This window comes from Durio zibethinus, chromosome 17, assembly GCF_047325235.1.
Source record: "Durio zibethinus cultivar Kanyao isolate XHJ-2024 chromosome 17, ASM4732523v1, whole genome shotgun sequence".
NCBI lineage: Eukaryota > Viridiplantae > Streptophyta > Magnoliopsida > Malvales > Malvaceae > Durio > Durio zibethinus.
The window spans coordinates 23,288,980-23,309,069 of record NC_143178.1 but is presented as its reverse complement, the minus strand read 5'-3'; the positions used below and the strand labels follow the sequence as shown (position 1 = coordinate 23,309,069).

Below are 20,090 nucleotides of genomic sequence, written 5' to 3'. Positions count from 1 at the left end.
GGCGCTTGCTGAAAGTTGAGAGTAAGAGGCAAACGATACCTGTCACGAAGAGAGAAGTTATGTGGTGTCGGAGATAATATATTTGGATGCATTTTGACGTTTAAGTCAACATGGTGTCCAAGATAGTATTTTGGGATATTTTGTTTTACACTTTGATGTTCATGGTGTCCAAGATAATAGTTTGGGATGAATTTCAACGTTTGGGATGAATTTCAACGTTTAAATCAGCGATGTACACGAGAGGAGATTGAATGAGTGGAGATTGTATTTTGGGATGCATTTTTTCAAAATTAAAAGCGTTCATAATTCGATTTTAATTGAATTAATTGGTTGATTGTTTATTTAATTTAATTAATTTATTAGTCATTAAATTAGTTTCCATTGATAAACAAAAATGATTTTAAAAATTTTTTAAATTTGAATTAATTTAATTTAAAAATTAAATTAATCGAATCAATCAAAATTTTAATTAAAATATAATATAATTCAAATATAAAATAAAAAATATATAAAATGAATCATTTAATTTTATAATTTGTTAAAATTTTCATCGCAATAATTTGATGTTTGAATATTTTATTAAATAATTTTATTTAATTTATTTAAAATATAAAAAATTAAGAATTTAAAATATAATTTAATTTAAATATATTTATTGTTTGATTAATTAAAAAATTAATTAAATCGAAAAAATTAAATTCAATTGATTAATTTTTAAAATTAATAAAAATAATTTAATTTAATTTTATTTAATTAATTGATTTTAAATAACTCGAATGACCCTGCTTCAAATGCACGAAAGAGGACCAAGAGAGAGAGAGCATGGTCAAGGGAGGCAGAGAGAATAGGGAGTGCGCATCTCTGCTCAGTCCGATTTTGCCTTTTGATATCTCATAAACGTTGATAAAACTAACACCTGTCGAGGTCAAAGTCTAAGTTGTTTCCGACGTGACGGTCAACGTATAGTAATTCCTTTGTAAAGGGAGTCAGCCAAGTGCTAAGCATGTATGATTATAAACTTATCCTCCACTTGTTAAACAAAAAAGTCAAGATTACAAATCATCAAAATTAGCTTTACATTGTAAACAATTTTCCTTTTGGAAAAGAAGCTTTCAGTGGCCGTATTTGCTTTAATCTTTACAACAAGAAAAATACAGGTTAAAGAAAACAATAACTCACATAGAACAAGAAAAGACGACACTCACAACATACTCCTATGTGAAGACAGAGTAAATTTGTTGACGATTTGACTACCGGATAAGTTTAAGCAATTGAAAATAGGAAGCTAGATATCAGTACTTTGGCTAAACAGGAAGCATAAATAATTGAATTGCAGGTTAAGAGCAAAAGCAAGCAAGTCTGCATAAGTTGTGAGCATTATTCCATGGCTAGAAAACCACATGTACTAGTTGTACCCCTCGCAGCACAAGGCCATGTAGCTCCTTTCATGAAGTTGTCCTTCCAAATTGCTGGTCATGGAGTGAAAGTCACATTTGTTAATTCAGAATCCGTGCATGAAAGAATTATGGCTTCGGTCTCGGCAGACATGAAAGAGCAAAGCCTGATAAGTCTCGTTTCAATTCCTGATGCATTAGAATCTAGGGTTGGTTCTGTCAACTTCACAAAAATGGCACAGAGAGGTATGCCGGGTGCATTGAAGGAGTTGATTGAGGAAATAAACCAGTCTGATTCCAGTGAGCAGATCACTTGTGTTTTAGCTGATACAGTGGCTGTGTGGGCACTGGAAGTGGCCAAGGAAATGGGAATCGAGCGAATTGCTGTTCATGTTGCTGGACCAGCAGTTTTGGCCCTCTCACTTCACATTCCACAGCTTATCGAGGCAGGAATTGTGGATAACGATGGTAAGAATTTGGCAACATTCCTAATTAACTGTACATGTACTTCATGAAATGATTCTGTTGTTCGTTTTAAGATCAATTTTTTTTTCCCATAAAGCAATAATTAAACAAGTATAAGAAAAATTAAACACACAAGATTATAGTGATAAACTCTCAATGTAAGAGTTATGTCCACTTTGCTATCTTTGCATAAAAAGAAATCGGAGGTCTTTTAGATATATAAGTATAATTAAGGCAACCAAGTTACTTGTGGGAAAAACTCAAAATTACCCATTGGAACAATCAATATAAGAGTGGTAATTAGGCTTCAGGCAACTTAAATGTAAGTATGATATATGCCTGAGTTTTCTGGTTTAATACTATACAGTTTACAATGTATTACATGATAAAAACGCAAAGAAACTGTATTTTGTACTTGAGCTGAAAATGCCAACATTATACTTATTTGGTAATTTTCAAAAGATTGACCAGATAGAATAACTTGAACTTCGCAGGAACTCTAGTGAAAGGTGAAGCAATCTCATTATCAAATGAAATCCCTGCCTGGAGCAGGTCTGATATTCCATGGAATAGCTATGATCTAGAAATGCAGAAAGCTATATTTGGACTTTGTTATACCTTCCCTAAAATTGTCAGATTTACCAACGTGATTCTTTCCAACACATTTTATGAACTAGACCCACCAGCCTTGAAATTGATTCCCAACATCTTACCCATAGGTCCATTATATGCCAGCAACCATACGGGAGCTTTTGCTGGAAACTTTTGGCCTGAGGATTCAGTTTGCTTAAGCTGGCTAGATAAGCAACCTGCAGGATCTGTTGTCTATGTTGCATTTGGTAGCACAGGAAGGTTTAGCCAACAACAGGTAGATGAACTGGCACTTGGGCTTGAACTCACTGGCTATCCATTTTTATGGGTAGCCAGGTCCAACCTTTCAAATGGATCACTCACTGAATTCCCAGAAGGATTCATAGAAAAAGTAGCTGATCATGGAAAAGTTGTGGAATGGGCGCCTCAGGAAAATGTGTTGGCTCACCCTTCTGTTGCTTGTTTCGTGAGCCATTGTGGATGGAATTCAACCATGGAGGGTTTAAGCCAGGGGGTACCCTTCCTATCTTGGCCTTGCTTCACAGATCAGTTACATAATAAGAGATATATTTGTGAAGTTTGGAGGAATGGTTTAGGATTGGACCAAGATGAAAATGGACTCATAACAAGGCAGGAAATTAGTACAAAGATAAAAGCACTGCTTTCTTCTGATGTTATAAAAGCGAAAGCCCTGCACCTAAAGGAGCTGGCTAGAAAAAGTGTCAATGAAGGTGGGTCTTCTTTCAAGAATTTTCAGAGCTTTATTAACCAGATAAAGAATATCTAGGCCAGACTAATATGTTTGATGCAAACATGAGAATTAGATAATGTAACACGTTAATCTGTATCTAACCTGTGAGATATTATCCGTTTTGATATGAAAATCTCGCAGTTTTATCTCATAAAACACATTCATAAGTATGAGTCTAAGTCTCTACATATATATATCATAATGAATCCTTATCCGTTGAGGCGTTACAAATAAATAATAGAAAACTTTATGCTGCTTGATTAATCTTAGTTGTAAACTCTTTTTCAAGGAACGGAAATGTTGTTCTATACCATGCCATGATTTTAGTATTTTTCACTTTTCACATTCACTCCTTCCTGTAAGGCTGAAATTTATACAGAATCTGCTGTACTTTGTTCTTGCTGTTGGAAAAAACTTTTGAAGTCAAAACAAATCTAGAAGATCTTGTATAAGTACTGCACATCATATTGGAGATTCAGCTTGCACTTTCCTGTCATCCTATGGCATGATTTTTCCTTTGTTTCTCAGGTTTGGTCCTACAATCATGCATGATGAAGCTTTAATAAAATTTTAGTTTTTAATTTAAAGAAAGAGCTTAAACTTTTGATTTTTCCTCTTAATATACTATTTGGTTACAAATCGAACTTTAGCACTTTGCAAGAAAGATTTAAGAGAAATAGTTACCTTCATCAAGACTTAGTCATCCAATTGAAACTTCCTCATCAAACACTTCAAAAGGAAACAAAAAAAAAAAAAGATATATAGCCCTTTTCATCATTAAAATCTACCACTGCCGTCTTCTGACAGGGAAGCAATGCAGCATCAAGTAAAAGTGCATAAACTACGCTCCAAAATGAAGAAAGATAAAGAATGTCGTGTATGCATAGTGAATATCGTGGAAACATGTACCTAAATTAAAGCTATCCTCTGTTTGTTCAACTCATGTCAATATTAGATAATTTGTATATCCGTATCGTGTCTATTTCATGTTAATCACGTATAAAATATGAAAATTATCATGGTATAATTTGTGTGAATACGTCAAACACGAAACATATATTTTTTCAATTTTTTTCGAAACTTGTATACGTTTTTTGCTAAAAGTTTTAATTGTGTTATTTTCATATATTTTTTTCATCTACCTTTGGTAGAAGTACCTTGTATTTTACAATGGACTCACATAGGTTAAGAGACAAAGGATAAGAGAACAAGAAGGAAAGGCACTTAGAATGTTAGTCCTTAGTAAAGGCAGTAAACTTGATGATAATCTCATAAACAGTGTTAAGTTTTTTAGTAAGCATGTAGCAATGTGCAGGCAATTGCTGCTGCATGTACTAGTTATATCATATAGCACAAGGCATGCAGCCAAGTAGCGCCTCTCATGGAATTGTCCCTCCAAATTGCTGCTCAAGGTGTTAATACAAAGTTCTTACATGAAAAATTTTATGGTTTCAGTGCCTGAGAAAGATAAGGAGCAAAGCCTGATAACCCTTGTTTTCAATTCCTGAGGGTTGATGTTTTTAGTTAAGGTGGCAGAAAGCATAGGAAGAGTTAAATGCTAGGTCATTTGGAGGACTTGATTCTGAAACTGAACCAGTCAAATGTCAAAGAGCAGATGACATGTGTTATAGCTGAAACATCAGTTGGATGAGCACTAGAAGTGGCTAAGAAGATGGGAATCGGAGCAGTCGTGGTTTGGCCAGCTTGCTTGCCCCTAACAGTACATATCCCAAAGCTTGTTGAGGCTCAAATTATAACCAATGATGGTAAGAATATGAAAATTTATATCTATACTAAACAGTAGAATATGCCTTATGGAAATAATCATATTAGTTTTTAATTTTTTTAATATTTAAAATTATCAAAATTTAATCCTAATTAATGAAACTAAAAGTTTAATATTTTATCAACAGATTATATATCTTTTGATTAATTTTAAGCTTGCATATATTCCTGAAAGTTATATTTTATAATATAGAATGAAAATTTTACTGCTCTCAGCACTTGATAAGAAACGATAGTTTGAGCAAAGACATTAGGTGCTCCTGTAATTGAACTAAGTGAAAAACTTGAATATCTTTGTACAGGAACTCCATTGGAAGAGATATTTTTGCTGTCAAAGGTGGCTGGAGCAGCTCTGAGATTTTGATAAACTTCACATGGAAATATTACATCTAACTTTTGACGGTCTTTAGAATCTTAATACAAACAAAAAAGAGAAAGTACATACGTTTAAATTACAAAAGACAATCTTTTTTTTTTTTATATATTTTGGATAAGTAATTTTTATTCATTATCCAAGGAGCAGTAGAAATGCTACTAACCAACAATTACATATTGTCGAACTTTTTACACCACAAATGAGTCCCTACTCAACTCTCATCTCTCACATAGTTTTTGGTTAGCATGATCATAAGCTATGTTTTTTAGGCCAATTAATCGTAATCTAACTACATCTTTGATTTTTTTCAATATTTGCTCCATTGTGAGCTCCACTGACTTGTGTATGCGTGCATTCCTTTCTGCCCAAATCCAGTATCTGTACGCCCCCCACGCTAGTCATAGTATGACGGAGACCAAAGCTTTCCCCCGTAGCCTACTAACTGTCCACTGAAGCTCATTCTCCCATCCCTCAGCTTCTCTCTGTAAATTACACAGGTGCAGTACCTGTTGCCATACCCTCTTAGAGTATCTACAATTGAAAAAAATGTGGTCACTGCTCTCCTTCTCTTGCTTGCAGAGTACACAGTCCCCATCAGTGTGAATTCCCCAATAAACCTGTCGATCTTTCATTGGGAGCCTATCAAGAATGGCCATCCAGGTAATTACAGCATACTTTGGTATGAGAAATTTACACCAGACAAGCCTATGCCAATTTACTTTCATTTGCCTTTCTCTTATTTCTTCCCACGCACTTGCAGTCGAGTAGCTAGAACGTTTATTATTCCAAACTATTCCAGTATCTGCTTGTGTCAGAAATTTGCTTCAAGACTTCGTATCTGAAGCAGTTTCCTCATACACCAGCTATGACTTTGAGTTTCTGGAATTTCTCAAATGCTTCTTCCCTTTAACACATACATGTGCATCCACAATCCATAACGAGCCTGCTTGTGTAAAGATAGACCATAGAAGCCTGATCATGCAAGCTTTGTTCCACGCACCAACACCATTTAATCCCAACCCTCTTTCTGACTTTGGTTTACATAATGGCTTGCCATCTTATTCTGACTTCTTTTACTGTACTTAATTCGCCTTTTCAAAAAAATGCTGAATAGAGCTAGTTGACCCTTACTTCTCAAGCTATTTTAGAAATAAATTATTATTTTTTGTTTTACAAAAATTGCAACGATTTAAAAATTAAAAAAATGTTGAGATATTGTATGATGTGAACATTATTCACCTCAAGGGCAAAACGGATATTTGAGTAGTACTTTCCAATATGGAGCATTTTAGTCTTTTGGCCGGTTTGGGGTATTTTCGTCTTTTCGTTGACTTGACATTCTTGCTCAATTAGCGGTGGGGTAGACCTAATATGATTGGATCGTTAGTGGAGGCACACAGTTCACGCTGTCAGATTCTCACTACCTGTTGTCGACGCGGATCCTTGTCGCGCCATTGCGTCCCCAGGTGGGCGTGCTGACTTGCTGGGCAGCTACCGGTCCACCTCAGGCCACTCGGCATCACCCACGCCGAGTCAGACGGCACTACCACTTCATTTCAGGTATAAACATTCCTCATTACCTCACGGGTGAGATAAGTAACCCTTTTCTTCGTCGGATGATAATTTAAAATATATATAATAATATAATATAATATAAATATAAATATAAAATATAAAAATAATATAATTTAAAATTTTAATAATAATTATATTTAGATTTAATAAAATTAAAAAATATATTTTATATTTTTATATTAAAACGAATAATAATACAAAAATTTTATATAAAATATAATATAAATATAAAAATTTTAATATTTTATATAATATAAATATACCAATAGATAGATTTCCTTTTAATAATCTTACTTTCCCTTTTCTTTTTATTTGTCTATCTTATTAATTTGATCGTCAGAAAACAAATATTAGAATAATTTTTTACTTTTGTTTTTTAATTTTTTTAATATTATAATTTAAAAATAATTATATAAATTAATTAAATTAAATTTTAAAATAAAAAAACTAATCTATTAGTTAGTTGGTAACTAGCTGTCTTATTGGGTGTAGTGACAATTGTATCCATTGTTCCATCTTCAATAAAACCAACCCATCCACCATTTCCATGGACAATGCTTAGGTCATGTAAAAGGTAAGGCCAATGTCTATGCTCTCATTTCTTCAATAGTTTTCATTTCTTAATTAACTTTGTAATTAACATGACTCAAGAGATTCATTCTCTCTCCCCATAAGCATAGATTCTTATTTCAAATGAAATAATTATTTATATTAAAAATTTAAAAATATTTTAAAATATAAATTAAAAATTAAAAATTAAAGATTTATACATATACAAATTTTAAAAAATAAAAATTTATTTGAATATAATAAAAGTATAAAATTTATTTAAATAAGATTGTAAAATTTATAATTTTTTTAAATATTTTAACCTTCTATTTTCTTTTTCCAAATATTCTTGCACATAAACATAAAAGTAAAACATCAAAGAAAATAGAAAAGTGAAAGATTTTATTAACTTAGTATTGAATAATTAAATCAGATGAATCATATTAAATTGAGAACCAATGAATTGTTTTGATTAAAAGATTTGAACATTTGAAGTACTCTTGCATTTTTATTAATGTTTTTTTTTCTATGAAATTATTAATATTTTAATCATTGAACTAAATGCAATTTTATATTAGAAGTCATATTTAATACATATTTAATTCTTACACAAAGAGAGGATAAAGCTGAAATTCTCTCTATATTTTTTTTATAATAAAAAATTTTCATATATTTTTTCTTTAACTTTCATACACTTTATAAGAAATGAAAGGTAGATCTAATGGGTTAAACTGGCACCGACTCAAAACTCTCTCTCGTTTTCTGTGTGGAGGAAACTGAAGCTGCAAATCAAAACCAAAACAAAAAAAAAAAGCAGAGGGAGTATCAGTAAACTCCCAAATAAGCAAAAATCCAAAGCCAAAACCAAAAAAGGAAAAAAAATGGCTTTGAAGTTTAATCCCATTGCCTCAAAATCTCAGAAACTCCCTTCTTTTGCCCTTCAACCAATGGCCAGGCTCAGATCTCCCAAGGTTTTCATGGTGTCCTCTCTTAGTTCTGACTCCAAGTAAGCGTCTTTCTTTTTTTTTTTTTTTTGGTTGGCTTTTTATTCATTGTTATAACTTCGTTATTTTGTTGTTAAATCATGGATCTTGATTTCTTTTCTTTAGTTGTAGCTGATTTTGGATCTGGGTCTTTGTTATTTTTTATAACTACCATGGTTTTTAAGAGCTCTCTTTTATGTGGTGATGTCTTATGATCTTAATGTTCTTAATGTTTAATAGCCTCTAATGTAGTTCTTTCTGTTTGGGGATAATGCTTTTGATTTAGAAATCATTGAAATGGGGTTCATTTCTTATTGTAGATGTTTGTACTTTAAAGCTCTTTATTGTTGTTATTGCTTCTTTATATCTAATTTCTACTAATTAAGGTGAAATAATAGAAAAATCACATTTCTTGCAGTAATATTTGGTCAAATTTTAAGGAATGAATATGTTTACCATCTTTCTTTTGAACTTTTTATGATTTGATTTCATGTAGTTGGGTGGTCTGTATTTTCATTATTAAAATTGAGACTTTTATTACTTGGTATTAGACTTACTTATGTGTTTCATTGCAATTCATTCGTGCTATTAGTTTTGAGAGAGAAAGAGGTTCATTTCATGTATCATATTTAAGTTTTTAATTATATTTAGCTATCATGTGGAGGTACCTTTGGTGTTTTCTTTTTCTTTTCTTTTTTTTTTTAATTTTTTTATTCTTGAGTGTATTGATCTTGATACTTGGATTCCTTGTTGTTATTTAATATTGGTTTGACTGTGAGATAAGCATGGGGTTTGTGATGGGAACACCGTCCATTTGTTTAATGTGTGTTTTGGATGGTTCCTATGAAAGATATAAAATCAAAGCAGTGTGGAAAACGTTTTCTTTCTTTTTATTTATTTATTTTTTGGGCGGCTTGTTGTTCTAGTATGAGAGGTCTGCTTTCAAGAAAAGTCAAACATTTGGTTTTCCTGCTTCACGTCGTGTTTTTGTTTGAGAGAAAGTCAAGAAACTGAAAATAGGTTATTCCTGAAAATCTTATTTTATTGAATCTTCTCATCTATTGATTATCTGGTCTTTACTGTAATCTATGATGTTAAGGCTTACAGTGTTTTTCTGTTTGTATCTTTCAGTTTGTTGGTGTTGGGGGTGGCTAGGATATTAGTTACTTTCTCAACTAACTTTGTCTAGAGGAATTTATTCTTTGGTGTTTGCATTCGTTGGAAGCCATTTCTGTGATGTGTTTTGTTTCTTTTCTTTTCTTTTTTCTTTTAAAGCAATTTTAGTTTTTGTCTAGGTAGACCTTATTTTCCTTATCAATTTTGGGATAAATCTGCTATCTGCGATTTTCCAATTTGTTCTTTCTTTGCAATGTGTGCTTTCAAAGCATTTTTCCACCTTTTGCATTTTTTTACCTGTTTTTTTTGGGTGTCATAAGTAGTTTAACCAATATGTTGAAAGTTTATATCCGTGGTGATCCCCTGATAGGTTAAGAGTGCATCTTTCAGCGGATATTGCCGGTGTCTTGTTTATGCACATACATCTGGGGCTTGTCCCTTTTCTTATGCCCCAAAAAGAAAATGTTGAAGGTTTTATTTCATCCATACCTGTCCCTGCATATGCATTTGCTTATACTTGGGAGGGATTGCGGTTTCCATGCTATATGAGAATGTTATATCGATATGGTTGAAGCTATGTCTTTGAAAAGAAAATTCAATAAGTAGTAGATTCTCTAGACATGCTGATGGGTAACATAGCTTTCCTCTTTTTCCCTTTTAAGTAATTTCATGTTACTGTTTTTTGCAATATGGTTGAATCTGTATTTTGAAAAGAATATTCCATTTGGTAGAAGTAGTTCAGAATATGTTGTCCCGAGTCCTCAGTTTTCTGTTGTTCTCATTCCTTTTTTTGGTCTTTTAGATCTGTTCTTTAAACAGAATAAAGTTCCTCATGATTGCTTCTTTTAAACATTTTCTTTTATAATTTCTGGCACAATTTATTGAAATTGCTTCTGTCACTTCTTTGAATATACGTCATGTTAACATTTTAATCTACTAATTATTTGGTACTTTTTCTTTGTATTTTATCTTGAAATTTCCTTATATTTTTTTCTTTCGGAAGGATAGCCAAAGCATTTTTAAGTGGTACTTATATGATTGCACTTAAAAAAAAAATGATAGTTTGCATTCCATATTACTTTAAATCGAATCAGATAAACAATTCATACTACCATATAAAGCCAGTTCCCCAACTGGGTCTGCTGCCTTGTTGCTTCTTATAATACTTTAAATCCCACTATTCTAACATCCTGATCTCTCATTTGATCTCCTACATGGTATATGTGCTCCTTTAGCCTCAAGTTGGTTTGCTTGGGACACTAAACTTCACTATTTTCCCACTAAATTGAATTCTTTTTTACAGCCAAGGAATTAATGACTTCATTTAATGAAATTAGGTCTGGTTGTCTAATAACTTCCATGGTGCATGTTACACACAATAAAGCTGTTTTTTCTTTTTGCCAATGTATAAAGCTGTTTCATTACCTTGCTATTGCATAATCCATTACACCCTGTTATATGGTTTTCTTGTGCCGGATATCTGGAACATCCGTAACCAAATTTGTGAGATGGGATTTGTGCTTTTACAATTTATTGTTGCCTTTTAATCCTTACTGACATATCTGATTGATGAGAATGTAATCCCAAATTCATTTTACCTAACGCAGAGATGTTGAGAATCTCAAAAAGCCTTTCATGCCTCCTAAGGAGGTGCATGTTCAGGTCACCCATTCCATGCCACCTCAGAAGATTGAGATCTTTAAATCTTTGGAGGACTGGGCGGAGAAGAACATTTTAATTCACCTCAAACCAGTTGAGAAATGTTGGCAACCGCAGGATTTTCTTCCAGATCCTGCTTCTGATGGATTTGATGAGCAAGTCAAAGAACTTAGGGAAAGAGCAAAGGAGATTCCGGATGATTACTTTGTCGTTTTGGTTGGTGATATGATCACAGAGGAAGCCCTTCCAACTTACCAAACAATGCTTAATACCTTAGATGGAACTCGTGACGAAACAGGTGCTAGCCTTACTCCTTGGGCAATTTGGACAAGGGCATGGACGGCTGAAGAAAACAGGCACGGTGATCTACTTAATAAGTATCTCTACTTGTCTGGAAGAGTTGACATGAGGCAAATTGAGAAGACAATCCAGTATTTGATTGGATCAGGAATGGTAAGATGCTTGCCACACAATTTATTCACTTATCATAGTTTAATTTTGAAACCTCCTATGCACTTGACATGCACGACTTCGATGAATCCCTTGTAGCTCATTTAAGGACTGCATATTGCGGTCTCTAAGGCGCAATTATTATGTTCTGTATACTTCAGTCTTTTGGTGGTGTTTTTCTTTGTGTGTGGAGGGCTGAGAAAACCCATGCACATAGTTGTATAAAGTCATGTATGCCTTCCTTTTTCTTTCTTTTCATCTTCTAATTTGGATTAAAACCTTGTGAGAATGAATGCATCTTAACATGGCACTATATCACTTCTAGAGTTTCACAAAATTTGTGTAGAAAGTGGCCGAATGAGGTCCTCATGAACCATCGAGTGGAATTCAGGAGGATGATTGACATTGAATTACTTTTCACTCTAAAAAAAAAAACATACATTCAAGATGCCATTTTATATAGTTACAATCCATCAGTGTTAAACTGATCAATCTTTTTAAATTCTCTTCGGTATATTTATAGGATCCCCATACAGAGAATAATCCATATCTGGGATTCATCTATACAACATTCCAAGAAAGGGCAACTTTTATCTCCCATGGGAATACAGCCAGGCTTGCCAAGGAGCATGGGGACATTAAGTTGGCTCAAATTTGTGGTAACATTGCCTCAGATGAAAAACGCCATGAGACAGCCTATACCAAAATTGTTGAAAAGCTTTTTGAGATTGATCCTGATGGAACAGTCGTGGCCTTTGCTGACATGATGAGGAAGAAAATCACCATGCCAGCCGAGTTCATCTATGATGGTCGAGACGACAAACTCTTCGACCACTTCTCAGCTGTTGCCCAAAGACTTGGGGTTTACACGGCCAAGGACTATGCTGATATATTAGAGTACCTAGTGGACAGATGGAAGGTGCAGGAGCTGACTGGACTTTCAGCTGATGGGCGTAAAGCTCAGGACTATGTATGTGGACTGCCTCCAAGAATCAGAAGGCTGGAGGAGAGAGCTCAACAAAGGGCCGAGCAAGCATCCAGCATTCCATTCAGCTGGATTTTTGATAGAGAAGTGAAGCTTTAAGATTTCCCTCTCCTGCAAGTGTCTTCTCATTCCAGGAAAAACAGTTACAGAGAAACATGATCAAGCTGCAACTTCTGTTTAAATTCCAATGTAACGTAACGTGAGGAGCTTCTGTTTAAAAATCTATCCATGTCATTATTTCTTTTCAGAAGCACAAGTTACATGAGAACACAAGAAAATGGCTTTAACCTAATAAAAAATTGCTGAAATATTATCACCATGAGAAAGAATGTAAAAGCAGATAACAGAAAAAAAAATTCAGATGTAAAGAGCTTTTGTCAAACTCTAAGCTTCTATTTGTTCTCCTACAAGCTTCTTAAAGAGAACTTCCCAAAAAATAATAATATAATTATTGGAGTGATTTTATTATCAAGAAGATTTTAACATTTATGATTTAAAATCATTTTATTTTATTAAAAATGATTAAATTTTAAGAATTAAAGATCATTGTTTATGGTATTATTAAAAATCAAATATTATTTTGTTTAAATGTATGAAAATAATCATGCATATTTTAATAGTTATATAAATTAATAATTTTATGATTGTTTAAAGATAATAATTTTTAAAATATTATTAATATGTGTTTATTTCATAATAAAATCTAATTAAATTATTAAATTAATAAAAAAATTTATTGATAGGTAAATTTATTTTATAATATAAAATTATGTAAAAATATTTTGAATTAAAAAATATAATCAATCTATTCAATTTATAATAAAAGAAGAATAAAAATTATATTATATATAAAATATTAAAAAAAATACAAATTATTTTGAACTTGTTATAATGAATATTAGTTTGAAAATATAAAAATTTATATTATAAAATAATTACAATTTTAAGATGTAATAAGTTTTTAATTCACATATCAAAAGAGTAAAATTGACTATTATTAATTTTACATATTACTTCACTTCAATGATAAAATTTTTTTACCATTTTATTTGGAAATTAAATCATTTTTCAAAATAGTAATTTAATAACTTTCGATGATTCAAAATCATCATTATATAGGATTATTAAGTGTTTATCAAACAAAGTGAACCAATCATCATGTGTAGATTTTCACGGTTTTTGGAGTGATCACCTTATACTAAATATTATTTAAGAGAAGAAAATAAATTTTAACTATTTTTTTTTTATTTAGAGATCAATTTTACTGAGAATTAGAGATTTTATTATTCAAAAATAGTATTATTGGTTTTTGTTATATTTACAGTTATATATGACTAAATTATTTAATTTATTATTTCATTATTGGAAAATAATATTTCATATTTTGTTATTTTTATATTTATCTATTATCAAATTACTTAATTTATTATTTGCACACTAGTAATATACAAAGAATCAAAGCAAAAGATTTCAATAATTCTTCAAAAAAAAACAAAAAACAAAACTGGAAAATTGTAGGAAAGGCTCTCTATGTTTGTCTACTTTATATATCATGTTTAAGGATATAAATGATATATTAGTACTCACAAGCTACTCAAATTTGATTCAAATAAAACTTAAATTTAGCTCTATTAGAGCTCGAGTAACTTGACTTATCAATTAAGTCGAGTCTGAGTATTTATATATTCGACTCGAATAGCTCGTGCGCCTAATTAAATCTTTATATTTAAATATATTTTTATTATTTTAATTAATAAAATATATCGAACTTAAGTTCGAACACAAATAATCAAATTTTTATCAAATATAAAAATCGAACTTATTTGTATATATTAATCAAGCATAATCGAACGAGTTTAAATAGCTCAATTTCTATTTTGAGTTGAGCTTGAATTAAAAAAATAAAACTCGATCGAGTTTGAACTCGAGTTAAATTTTGAACTTCAAATTTTGAATTGAATTTAAATTCAAATTTAATATTATATTAATTCAAACTTAATCAATTACAACTATAGTTATTATATTACACTTATTGCATATGGATCAGACGCCCTTGGAAATTGAAATCCAGATGAGCCATTTTATTTGCTTTCTAGATGCTTTATATATTAAGATGATTTCTTTGCATGATCAATTTCAGGATAAACGAATTATATACTATTAATTTTATTTTTAATAAATTTATAAATATAAAAATTTATAATCCGATGAACAAATGTTAGTCCCAACATTGATTTTTCTCATAATTGCTTTAATCATTTTGTTTATGAAATTTTGGAGATAGTGTTTGGGTGGTTTGTTCCGAGTTTATTGAAAAATTAATTAAGAAATTAGAATGAACCGTGAGCAAACAAATAATTTAGAGATATCAAAAGTAAAATTTTGAAATTTATTTTAACATTTAAAATTAAATTAAATATTATAATTTTATATATTATAATTTTATATATCAAACACGTCTTAAATTATTAGATAAATTATTCAATTTTTTTTTTAATTTTTAATTTAATAATAATAATAAAAAAAAACAATGGTGTTGAACATTCCACGATATACACAACGGGTAGACGACCGATGGAGACTTGGATGGTCTCTCGTTGCCCATCTTTGAAGGTAGCCACAAATTGGTGGTCTATGAAACTACATATTTGATAATTCATATATATTTATATGATATAAAATATTAAAATTTATATATTTATATTATAATTTACTTAAAAATTATGTGTTAAAATTTATATAGACACAAAAATATAAATTTTTTTTTAATTTTATTAAATATATATATAATTATTATTAAAATTTTAAATTATATCACTTTCATATTTTATTTTTATGTCGTATTTATATCATATTATATTTTAGATTATTAAATTTAACTACAATCATCGGATCGTATTTCAAAAGTTAGAATTAGTTTAGATTAGTGCTTCATTTAGATAATCAAAATGAAATTTTATCCTTTTATCACTTGATGAATTTTTGTATAAATTTTTATTGTAATTAAATAATTATAAAATTATAATGATAAAAATTTCTTTTCACATATCATCTAAATGAAGCCTAAGTTTAAAATTCTCAACCAAATTCTTCAATTAAGCAATATTACTCGTTAGTTAGACTTGGTTTAAAATTGTGAATCAAAAAGTGGATCAATTATATTGTCAAATGAAATTTCTGCTTGGAGATGGCGTGAGGTTCCATGGAGCATTGATGACCCAGTCAAGCAAAAAGCCTTTTTGAACATTTGTGGATTGCCTTCCAATTGTCGAATTTTATATCAACCTGATCCATCATCTCAAAATTGATTCCCAACATCTTGCCAGTAGGATCGTTACTTGGAACATGCCTTGGAACATGCTTACGCAGGCTTGATAAAGAAAATGCAGGTTCTGTAATCTATGTTGCATTTGGTAGATCATCAATCTTCAGCACATGGTCTTGAGCTCACTGGCCATCCATTTTTATGGGTGGTTATATCCAACCTGACAGATAGATCAAGTTTAAAAGATGGTTTCATAAATAGACAATCCAATCGTGGAAAAAATGTCGAATGGGCTCCCCAGGAAAAGGTATTAGCTCACCCTTCTGTTGCTTGTTTTGTGAGCCATTGTGGATGGAACTCCACACATGGGGTTACCTTGTCTATGTTAGCCTTACTTTGCAGATCAATTTTGTAATAGGAGTTTGTTAATGCCGAGTTCCGAGTTAAAGGTGAAAATCTTAAAATCGCACGAGAGAAAGAAAATTCTTAAAAGTAAAAGTAAAAAATAAGTTTTGTATTTGTATTTCAATGTTTAAATTAAAAATTAATTATAAGAGATGGGAAAGAGAGTGAAAAATAAAAAAAATTAACAGAAAAAAGATAAATTAAATAATATTTGAATGACTTTATTTATAAATAGAAAGTGAAGGGTCTATGAAGTAGAATGATGACATAATAGAACCAATCTATTTTGATTGACTGTTTTCGTTATGTTATAACTAGCAAATGCCACTATTTTTGGTTTTGAATCTTCCTAATCATTCCTATAAAAGATTCAGACATTTTTTTTTTTTTATCCTTTGATAAAAAAATTCATTTTTTTCATAAAAAATAGAGGTAGAACCAATAAAAATTTCTTTTTCGATTCATTTTGGAGTTGAATACCTCATTCAAAAATTATTTTTGATGCAATCCGTAGAAATCAATAGAAAAGACAAATCCCTTATGATACATCAGATCCGGCTGGTTATTGATAGAGACATGACATTATACAAGTCAAGTTTGATTCAAAAATAAAAAATATCCTTACCTGTTTGTGGACAATCTTTAATAAAAAAAAAATCAGTTTATATTTTGGACTCAAAAATATCACTAGCAGAGTTGTTTTTGTAATGTTTGGAGGATTGGATTGGCTGTGAAACAACTTACAAGTCATTGGCTACGTTCTTAACAAAAACATAAAAGAAATTACACCCACTAAGAAACAAAGTTTTCGTAATGCAAGTGGAAATAAATTTCATGTATGCAATAGGTCTTCACACAGCTATTTAAATATATTTGTCGCAATCCATGATTTAACTCAGTTTTGATTATGTAGTCATCTGTCTGACTCAAACAAAAAATAATGAGATGCAGATGTAAATAGATGCTTCTTTAATCTTAACAAGAAGAAAAACCGGGGTTAGGTTAACTAAACAGCACTCACATAACAAAACAAACAGTAAAGGCCACTTGGAGCAGATGCATGCCAAGTGCTAAGGCCCAATCACACACACACACACGTATGGTACTTGATTTTAAGCTAAACTATACATACTTTAAACAATTGAAAACAATTTTTTCAAAAAAAAAAGCTCTCAGCACTCAGCAAAAGTGGCAGAGAAATTTAGTTTACAGGGGAAAAAAGAATCAAGGCAAGCAGATTGTGGAAGCAGTGAGGACATACCATGGCCAGGCAACCACATGTAATAGTCATACCACACGCAGCACAAGGCCATGTAGCTCCTCTCATGAAGTTGTCCCTCCAAATTGCAGCTCATGGAGTGAAAGTCACATTTGTTAATACAGAATTCATACATGAGAAGGTTATGGCTTCCCTGCCGGAGAAAGTTGAGGAGGAGAAGAGGCTGATAAGCCTAGTTTCAATTCCTGATGGGTTGGAACCAGAGGATGATCGACAAGATTTTGTTAAGCTGACAGAAAGTATATTGAGAGTTATGCCTGGCAATTTGAGGAACTTGATTGAGAACATTAAAAGGTCTGATGTTGATGAGCAAATCGTTTGTGTTATAGCTGATATGGCGGCTGGGTGGGCACTTGAAGTTGCCAATGAAATGGGAATCAAACGAGTGGCGGTGCTTCTTTCAGGACCAGCAAGCATGGCCCTGGCACTACATGTTCCACAGCTTATAGAAGCTGGAATCATAGATACCGATGGTAAGAATGTAACTATGCAAACCAGGAAAAAAAATGTTTGTTCTGTTTTTATAATTATGCAATTCAAGTCTGTCATGTGAGAAACACATACATGATTCTGATGGAAAAAATTTTAACTTCTTCATAGGAACTCTAATAAAAGATGAATCGATCATACTTTCAGAGGATATCCCAGCCTGGAGGAGCTCTGACTTCTCATGGAGCTGTTCCGACCCAGTTATGCAGAAAGTTCTATTTGTATATGTTTCTACTGCCCTCAAAACTTTCAAATTTGCCGATCAGCTTCTGTGCAACACATTTTATGAACTAGACTCATCAGTCATGAAATTGATTCCTAAAGCCATACCCATTGGTCCATTTTTAGCAAGTAACCATATTGAAGCCTTTGCTGGAAATTTTTGTCCTGAAGACTCCACTTGCTTAAGCTGGCTTGATAAACAACCTGCAGGCTCTGTCGTTTATGTAGCATTGGGTAGCACAACAATCTTAAATCCACAGCAAGTAGATGAACTAGCACTTGGTCTTGAACTCACTGGCATTCCATTTTTATGGGTAGTCAGCTCCAACCTGACAAATGGGTCAACAGCAAAATTCCCTGAAGGTTTCATAGATAGAGTGGCTGATCTTGGCAAAATTGTCGAATGGGCGCCTCAGGAAAAGGTATTAGCTCACCCTTCTGTTGCTTGTTTCGTGAGCCATTGCGGATGGAATTCCACCTTGGAAGGTCTAACCGTGGGGAAACCCTTCCTATGTTGGCCATACTTTGCCGATCAATTCCATAACAGGAGCTACATTTGTGATGTTTGGAAGATTGGTTTGGCAGTGGATAAAGATGAGAATGGAATCACAACAAGGAATGAAATGAGTACAAAGATAAAAACACTGATCTCTTCTGATGGAATAAAAGCAAATGCATTGCAGCTGAAGGAAGTTGCTAGAAAAAGTGTCAATGAAGGTGGGTCTTCTTTCAAAAATTTTACAAGCTTTATTGAACTGATATGGCATTAACCACCTTTTCTGATAGATTAAAACTCCATCCAAGTCATTTCCGTGTGTAATATCTATTTGTATTTCTTGCCAAAAGTCTTGATGGTAATACAAATAGATATAGTCTTAATTAATTTTGGTTCGAGCAGTGAAAAGAGATTGTTCTTTCTTTTGATTATTCGAGTTTAAATTCATTGAAAAATTGTGAATCGACTTAAAAAAATATATTCTTAATGAATTTATAATAAAACCAAAAATATAATTTTACAATACAATTTAAAGTGGGATGTGGAATCTTTCATCACTCTCCTTTGGTTTTTTTTTTTTTTTTTTTTCAATCAAATTTCTATTATTACAGTGGTTTTCATTGTCATGATCAGCACTATATACAATCATATGGTTGAATTCACAATTTTTTGATGTGTAAACCTTGTGGCCATTCGACATGTGTGGTTGTAACTAAAAGCAACATCTTTTGATGAAACCCTTTAATAAAGGAAGTAAAATATGAATTAAGGCAACATCTTTTCCATCATCTATCTGTAAATGAAAACCTTTTAATAAAAATAAATAAATAATAAACTCATAGCATTGAAAGGTAACCCTTGCTTCAATTAGAATTAGAAGAGCATAGCTTGAGACTTAGAATACACAATGCATGATAGGACGGCCATGCATAATAAAAAGGAGCACAAGAAAACAGAAAAATCAAAAGAACCCAGGAATCCAGCTCTTTTTGTCTGTACACACAGGAATCCAAAAATTTTTTTTTTAAAAAAATTATTATTAAGATGAACAGAAATGATGTCTTTCTCTTTAATTTGAAATTTAATTCAATTAATTTATATAATCATTTTTAAAAAATGACATTCAATAAATTTAAAGTTCAAATCTCATCATCTACAGTTCATCCTTTTATCCTCAGCTCGGAGCCTCTTTTTTTCTCGAACTCCCATGCATAATCCATTCCTCTCCTCTCCTAAGAAGGAAGAACGTTTTTCA

At 31.6% G+C, this 20,090-nt stretch overlaps 3 protein-coding genes across 6 annotated transcripts; all 3 read left to right on the top strand.

Annotated features, from left to right (window-relative positions):
- Nucleotides 1–939: 939 nt before the first annotated feature.
- On the top strand, nucleotides 940–5,747 carry LOC111289505 (UDP-glycosyltransferase 83A1-like). 2 transcript variants are annotated; one of them, XM_022880620.2, is made up of 4 exons: nucleotides 940–1,862; nucleotides 2,354–3,181; nucleotides 4,657–4,967; nucleotides 5,289–5,747. In XM_022880620.2, exons 1-3 carry the CDS (start codon nucleotides 1,385–1,387, stop codon nucleotides 4,707–4,709), a joined length of 1,359 nt encoding a protein of 452 aa, XP_022736355.2. In that variant the 5' UTR covers nucleotides 940–1,384; the 3' UTR covers nucleotides 4,710–4,967; nucleotides 5,289–5,747. The 2 variants fall into 2 exon arrangements, with proteins under 2 accessions (XP_022736355.2, XP_022736349.2); XM_022880614.2 differs by lacking the exons at nucleotides 4,657–4,967; nucleotides 5,289–5,747 and having other exon boundaries at nucleotides 942–1,862; nucleotides 2,354–3,675.
- A 2,395-nt stretch (nucleotides 5,748–8,142) lies between these two features.
- On the top strand, nucleotides 8,143–12,998 carry LOC111284142 (stearoyl-[acyl-carrier-protein] 9-desaturase, chloroplastic). 3 transcript variants are annotated; one of them, XM_022872861.2, is made up of 3 exons: nucleotides 8,143–8,492; nucleotides 11,193–11,697; nucleotides 12,218–12,998. In XM_022872861.2, exons 1-3 carry the CDS (start codon nucleotides 8,368–8,370, stop codon nucleotides 12,776–12,778), a joined length of 1,191 nt encoding a protein of 396 aa, XP_022728596.2. In that variant the 5' UTR covers nucleotides 8,143–8,367; the 3' UTR covers nucleotides 12,779–12,998. The 3 variants fall into 3 exon arrangements, with proteins under 3 accessions (XP_022728596.2, XP_022728599.1, XP_089602771.1); XM_022872864.2 differs by lacking the exon at nucleotides 8,143–8,492 and adding an exon at nucleotides 9,373–9,489; XM_089746645.1 differs by lacking the exon at nucleotides 8,143–8,492 and adding an exon at nucleotides 9,559–10,056.
- Nucleotides 12,999–17,307: 4,309 nt separating this feature from the next.
- On the top strand, nucleotides 17,308–19,222 carry LOC111289497 (UDP-glycosyltransferase 83A1-like). Its single transcript, XM_022880601.2, has 2 exons — nucleotides 17,308–18,101; nucleotides 18,229–19,222. Exons 1-2 carry the CDS (start codon nucleotides 17,612–17,614, stop codon nucleotides 19,107–19,109), a joined length of 1,371 nt encoding a protein of 456 aa, XP_022736336.2. The 5' UTR covers nucleotides 17,308–17,611; the 3' UTR covers nucleotides 19,110–19,222.
- The last annotated feature ends 868 nt before the right edge of the window (nucleotides 19,223–20,090 follow it).